Raw genomic sequence first — 7,500 nt, forward strand, 5'->3', positions numbered from 1 at the left:
TCGCTCCATCCTTCCCTCACTCGTGAACAAGACCCCGAGGTACTTAAACTCCTCCACCTGGGGCAGAACCTCATCTCCAACCCGGAGAAGGCACTCCACCTTTTTCCGGTCGAGAACCATGGACTCGGATTTGGAGGTGCTGATTCTCATTCCGGCCGCTTCACACTCGGCTGTGAACCGATCCAGTGAGAGTTGAAGGTCACGGTATGTTGGAGCCAACAGGACCACATCATCTGCAAAAAGCAGTGATGCAATACTGAGGCCCCCGAACCGGACCCCCTCAACGCCCTGACTGCGCCTAGAAATTCTGTCCATAAAAGTTATGAACAGAATCGGTGACAAAGGGCAGCCCTGGCGGAGTCCAACCCTCACCGGAAACGATTTCGACTTACTGCCGGCAATGCGGACCAGACTCTGACTCCGGTCATACAGGGAACGAACAGCTCCTATCAGGAGGTTCGATACCCCATACTCCCGGAGGACCCCCCACAGGAATCCCCGAGGGACACGGTCAAATGCCTTTTCCAGGTCCACAAAACACATGTGGACTGGTTGGGCGAATTCCCATGACCCCTCAAGGACCCTGCTGAGGGTGTAGAGCTGGTCCACAGTTCCACGGCCAGGACGAAAACCACATTGCTCCTCCTGAATCCGAGGTTCAACTATCCGGCGGACCCTCCTCTCCAGTACCCCTGAATAGACCTTACCGGGGAGGCTGAGGAGTGTGATCCCTCTATAATTGGAAAACACCCTCCGGTCCCCCTTCTTAAAAAGGGGGACCACCACCCCGGTCTGACAATCCAGAGGCACTGCCCCCGATGTCCACGCGATGTTGCAGAGTCGTGTCAGCCATGACAGCCCCACAACATCCAGGGCCTTGAGGAACTCCGGGCGGATCTCATCCACCCCCGGAGCCCTGCCACCGAGGAGCTTTTTAACCACCTCGGCAACCTCAGCCCCAGAGATAGGAGATCCCACTCTCGGGTCCCTGGGCCCTGCTTCCTGATTGGAAGGCGTGTCGGTGGGATTGAGGAGGTCTTCGAAGTATTCCCCCCACCGATCCACAACGTCTCGAGTCGAAGTCAGCAGCGCACCATCCGCACCATACATAGTGTTGACGGTGCACTGCTTCCCCCTCCTGAGACGCCGGATAGTGGTCCAGAATCTCTTCGAAGCCGTCCGGAAGTCGTTCTCTATGGCCTCACCAAACTCCTCCCATGTCCGGGCTTTTGCCTCGGCGACCGCCGTGGCTGCACTTCGCTTGGCCCGTCGGTACCTGTCTGCTGCCTCCGGAGTCCCACAGGCCAAAAAGGCCCGGTAGGACTCCTTCTTCAGCTTGACGGCATCCCTCACCCCCGGTGTCCACCAACGGGTTCGGGTATTGCCGCCACGACAGGCACCGACTACCTTGCGACCACAGCACCGATCAGCCGCCTCAGCAACAGAGGCACGGAACATGGCCCACTCGGACTCAATGTCCCCCGCCTCCTCCGAGACATGGTTGAAGTTTTCCCAGAGGTGGGAGTTGAAGCTCCTTCTGACGGGAGACTCTGCCAGGCGTTCCCAGCAGACCCTCACTATACGTTTGGGTCTGCCAGGTCTAACCGGCATCCTCCCCCGCCATCGGAGCCAACTCACCACCAGGTGGTGATCAGTTGACAGCTCCGCCCCTCTCTTTACCCGAGTGTCCAAGACATGCGGCCGCAAGTCCGATGACACGACTACGAAGTCGATCATCGAACTGCGGCCTAGGGTGTCCTGGTGCCAAGTGCACATATGGACACCCTTATGCTTGAACATGGTGTTTGTTATGGACAATCTGTGACGAGAACAGAAGTCCAACAACAAAACACCGCACGGGTTCTGATCAGGGGGGCCGTTCCTCCCAATCACGCCCCTCCAGGTCTCACTGTCGCTGCCAACGTGAGCGTTGAAGTCCCCCAGCAGAACGAGGGAATCCCCAGAAGGAGCACTCTCCAGTACTCCCTCTAAGGAATCCAAGAAGGGTGGATACTCCGAGCTGCTGTTTGGCCCATAGGCGCAAACAACAGTCATGATCCGTCCCCCCACCCGAAGGCGGAGGGAGGCTACCCTCTCGTCTACCGGGGTAAACTCCAACGTACAGGCACTAAGTCGGGGGGCAAGAAGTATAGCCACCCCGGCCCGGCGCCTCTCACCATTGGCGACTCCAGAGTAGAAGAGAGTCCAACCCCTGTCGAGAAGGCTGGTTCCAGAGCCCTTGTTATGTGTCGAGGTGAGACCGACTATATCTAGTCTGAACTTCTCCACCTCGCACACAAGCTCAGGCTCCTTCCCCGCCAGAGAGGTGACATTTCACGTCCCTAACGCTAGTTTCTGTTGCCGGGGATCAGATCGCCAAGGCCCCCGCCCTGGACGACTGCCCGATCCACACTGCACCGGCCTTATATGATCCCTCCTGCGGGTGGTGGGCCTACGGGAGGGCGGGCCCATGTCGTCCTTTCGGGCTCTGCCCGGCCGGGGCCCGTGGGCAAAGCCCCGGCCACCAGGCGCTCGCACTCGAGCCCCAACCCCGGGCCTGGCTCCAAGGTGGGGCCCCGGTAGCGCCAATCCGGGCGACGTGAACTGCCTTTGTTTTTTATTATACATATATGGCTATTGAACCGCTCTTAGTCGGACCCGTCACCTGGGACCTGTTTGCCTTGGGAGACCCTACCAGGGACATAAAGCCCCCGACAACATAGCTCCCAGGATCATTCGGGTACTCAAACCCCTCCACCACGTTAAGGTGGCGGTTCATGGAGGAGAGTGACATTATTATTTATGTTAATATTCATTTCACACAACGTGTGACATGTTTAGTTTTTATTTTTTCATACAAGTGTTAAATCTGACCATAAACAAATCTATGGTTTTATGACAGTAAGACGTGTTCTTCTTATTTGGTCTATTATTTATATGCAGTGGTTAGCATTAGCTCTTAGCCCAGTCTGTGAGTCGGTGTGTTAGCTTAGCATAGTTAGCTTTAGTTGAGTTTCCAGTTCATAATGGTTGCTACAGGTTCATCTCTGTCTCTGTGTTTGTAGAACTTTAGGTGGATCTGATGGAGGAACTAGGATTGGTTCACTTTGTTGATGTTTATCTGGTTTTAACCAAATAGTGGTTTATGATGTATCACAGCATAGTAGCTTCTGGTAGCCATGACGACCACCGTCGTCTGTGGGTGTGAGAGGGTTGAGGGGCGGGAGCGGCGGTGGTGCACACCGCTGCCACGGAGGCTTCACTATGGAGCTGCCGTAAAGAACGTTCCTCTCCAGAAAATAATAAGTTAACAACAAACAGGGACAGTTTTGTCCCTGGAACAAGGTTTTTAGGGACATTCTTGGCTAAATTGAGGGACAAACGACCCTCTCTAATTTCTGACATGAACATTTATCGTTTCTATCGTGGGATGACATAATCTTACTGGTCAGAATATTTTTGACGATAAATCATAAACGATGAAATATCGCACATTCCTACTTTTCAGAGGCTAAAACTCCAGAAAACAGGCGAGTTTGGAAAAATAAACTTCAAATACTAAGTTTTTGGGCTTCTTGGAACAAATGGAGATGAAAAATGCATGATATGTGACCTCTAACAACCACAGCCAACATATCTGTAAGACGTCCCTCCCTCTGCCTTTGTCTCCTCCTGGCTCCACTACTGTAAAGTGAGTAGATCCATCAGAGTCTGCAGAGATTACTGTACATTCAGAACTACGCTGCCAGGATCCAGGGGAACACATCACAGCCGTCCTCCATAACCTTCATCAGCTTCCTGTCAGATTCAGGATTGAGTATAAAATCTGCCTCCTGACCTACAGTATCAGTGTCTATGGCATATATATATATTTATATTTATATTTATCCCTCATCCTTTATATTTATCATTATTATTAGTGCATTGGCATCCTCACTATTGTATTCGTTCCCCTTTATTATTATTATATGTTTTTATTCTTCTTCCGTGCACTCTATCTACTCCCACAATTTTTAACCAATTTCAACAACTAAGGTATCAAACTCTTCAGAAAATTCTGCACATCTCTGCTATATCTCTTAATTTCAACCTTTTTCAAACTTTTCAACCTTTTTCAACCTTCAAAGCGATTGTTGCTAGGTTATTACAACGTTAAGGCTATTGCTAAGTTAATGCTATGCTAATGTAGTGCGACGCGGGCCAGCACATGCATCCTCACGTGCATTTTCTTCAGGAAATGCAAAAATTCTAGTTATTATTATTGTTGCTGGTTGTTCTTTGTTTTTTTATTTTTGTTTTGTTCACCAACTACCAAGACAAATTCCTTGTACTGTCCTTAAAACTGTACATGGCCATTAAAACATTTCTGATTCTGATTCTGATTAGCCTACGTTAGCCTATGTTGGCCTACAGTAGCCTACTTTAGACTATGTTAGCCTGTGTTATTCTACTTTGGCCTACATTAGCCTATGTTAGCCTACATTAGCCTATGTTAGCCTACCTTGGCCTATGTTGGCCCACATAAGCCTTTATTAGCTTACGTTAGCCTATGTTAGTCTACATTAGCCTACGCTAGCCTAATTGGGCCTAAGTTAGCATACATTAACCTTCATTAGCTTTGTGTTAGCCGACGTTGGCCTATATTTGCCTACGTTAGCCTATGTTAGCCTACATTAGCCTACATGAGCCTATTTTGGCCTATGTTAGCCTACGTTAGCCTATTTTGGCCTACATTAGCATACATTAGCCTATGTTGGCCTACATTAGCTTATGTTAGCCTACGTTAGCCTGCTTTGGCCTATATTAGCCTACATTAGCTTATGTAAGAATGGACAGTTCACTTTAAAGACAGCTGATTGGTCAGGAGGCGGTGTTAGAGGTTCGTGTGTGTGTGTGACTGTGTGTGTACATCAAACATCCAGAATGTAAAGAAATGTGTGTGATCCCTGACTCACTTTTACACTTTCTTTTTCCAGGTTCTCTCAGAAACATTCAAAATACCAGAACCAGAACCAACACAAGTCCCTGCACCTGAACCAGTTAAAGAACCAGAACCAGTTAAAGAACCAGAACCAGAACCAGTTAAAGAACCAGAACCAGTTAAAGAACCAGAACCAGAACCAGTTAAGGAACCAGAACATGAACCAGTTAAAGAACCAGAACCAGAACCAGAACCAGTTAAAGAACCAGAACCAGTTAAAGAACCAGAACCAGAACCAGTTAAGGAACCAGAACATGAACCAGTTAAAGAACCAGAACCAGAACCAGAACCAGTTAAGGAACCAGAACATGAACCAGTTAAAGAACCAGAACCAGAACCAGTTAAGGAACCAGAACATGAACCAGTTAAAGAACCAGAACCAGTTAAGGAACCTGAAACTGAACCAGATGAAGCCGTTATTGAAACACTTGAAGAGCCTGAAGCTGCTGGACCAGAACCAGAACCAGAACCAGTGGTTGAGGAGGTCCAGGATCCTGTTCATAAGGAGGAACCTCTACCTGAGCTGATCCCTGGATCCAACGACCCAGAACCAGAACTAATCCTGAACGGAGGTAAGACTGTCTGTGTTTGATCCAGATTTACACTGATCTTCCTAATCACTGATCACAGGTGATCAATGAATCTGTGAGATTGTGTGAGCATACAATCTGGTCATGTGTAATCTGGTAATCTGTTATCTGGTTGTATGTAAACTGGTAATCTGGTTGTGTGTAATCAGGTTATGTCTGTAATCTGGTTGTGTATAATCAGGTTATGTCTGTAATCTGGTTGTGTGTAATCAGGTTATGTCTGTAATCTGGTTGTGTGTAATCAGGTTATGTCTGTAATCTGGTTGTGTGTAATCAGGTTATGTCTGTAATTGGTTGTGTGTAATCAGGTTATGTCTGTAATCTGGTTGTGTGTAATCAGGTTATGTCTGTAATCTGGTTGTGTGTAATCAGGTTATGTCTGTAATCTGGTTGTGTGTAATCAGGTTATGTCTGTAATCTGGTTGTGTGTAATCAGGTTATGTCTGTAATCTGGTTGTGTGTAATCAGGTTATGTCTGTAATCTGGTTGTGTGTAATCAGGTTATGTCTGTAATCTGGTTGTGTGTAATCAGGTTATGTCTGTAATCTGGTTGTGTGTAATCAGGTTATGTCTGTAATCTGGTTGTGTGTAATCAGGTTATGTCTGTAATCTGGTTGTGTGTAATCAGGTTATGTCTGTAATCTGGTTGTGTGTAATCAGGTTATGTCTGTAATCTGGTTGTGTGTAATCAGGTTATGTCTGTAATCTGGTTGTGTGTAATCAGGTTATGTCTGTAATCTGGTTGTGTGTAATCAGGTTATTGTGTATCTGGTTGTGTGTAATCAGGTTATGTCTGTAATCTGGTTGTGTGTAATCAGGTTATGTCTGTAATCTGGTTGTGTGTAATCAGGTTATGTCTGTAATCTGGTTGTGTGTAATCAGGTTATGTCTGTAATCTGGTTGTGTGTAATCAGGTTATGTCTGTAATCTGGTTGTGTGTAATCAGGTTATGTCTGTAATCTGGTTGTGTGTAATCAGGTTATGTCTGTAATCTGGTTGTGTGTAATCAGGTTATGTCTGTAATCTGGTTGTGTGTAATCAGGTTATGTCTGTAATCTGGTTGTGTGTAATCAGGTTATGTCTGTAATCTGGTTGTGTGTAATCAGGTTATGTCTGTAATCTGGTTGTGTGTAATCAGGTATGTCTGTAATCTGGTTGTGTGTAATCAGGTTATGTCTGTAATCTGGTTGTGTGTAATCAGGTTATGTCTGTAATCTGGTTGTGTGTAATCAGGTTATGTCTGTAATCTGGTTGTGTGTAATCAGGTTATGTCTGTAATCTGGTTGTGTGTAATCAGGTTATGTCTGTAATCTGGTTGTGTGTAATCAGGTTATGTCTGTAATCTGGTTGTGTGTAATCAGGTTATGTCTGTAATCTGGTTGTGTGTAATCAGGTTATGTCTGTAATCTGGTTGTGTGTAATCAGGTTATGTCTGTAATCTGGTTGTGTGTAATCAGGTTATGTCTGTAATCTGGTTGTGTGTAATCAGGTTATGTCTGTAATCTGGTTGTGTGTAATCAGGTTATGTCTGTAATCTGGTTGTGTGTAATCAGGTTATGTCTGTAATCTGGTTGTGTGTAATCAGGTTATGTCTGTAATCTGGTTGTGTGTAATCAGGTTATGTCTGTAATCTGGTTGTGTGTAATCAGGTTATGTCTGTAATCTGGTTGTGTTGTATCAGGTTATGTCTGTAATCTGTTGTGTGTAATCAGGTTATGTCTGTAATCTGGTTGTGTGTAATCAGGTTATGTCTGTAATCTGGTTGTGTGTAATCAGGTTATGTCTGTAATCTGGTTGTGTGTAATCAGGTTATGTCTGTAATCTGGTTGTGTGTAATCAGATGGAGCAGAGGCTGAGGCTGTGAGTTTCATTCCTGGGAAGAAGCAGAAGAAGTTTGAGGCTCTGATGACGAAGGAGGAAATAGAAGAA

At 46.6% G+C, this 7,500-nt stretch overlaps 1 protein-coding gene across 1 annotated transcript in view; it reads left to right on the top strand.

Annotated features, from left to right (window-relative positions):
* The window catches only part of si:ch73-366l1.5 (FILIA-N KH-like domain-containing protein), a 30,997-nt gene that overhangs the window by 4,786 nt on the left and 18,711 nt on the right, over nt 1-7,500 (top strand). The window contains exons 2-3 of the mRNA XM_028456306.1: nt 4,977-5,553; nt 7,412-7,500. The exon at nt 7,412-7,500 is cut by the window's right edge and continues 8 nt beyond it. Of these exons, the coding sequence (XP_028312107.1) occupies nt 4,977-5,553; nt 7,412-7,500 (666 nt within the window). The remainder of the gene's footprint in view (nt 1-4,976; nt 5,554-7,411) is intronic.

This window comes from Gouania willdenowi, chromosome 8 (assembly GCF_900634775.1).
Source record: "Gouania willdenowi chromosome 8, fGouWil2.1, whole genome shotgun sequence".
Lineage (NCBI taxonomy): Eukaryota > Metazoa > Chordata > Actinopteri > Blenniiformes > Gobiesocidae > Gouania > Gouania willdenowi.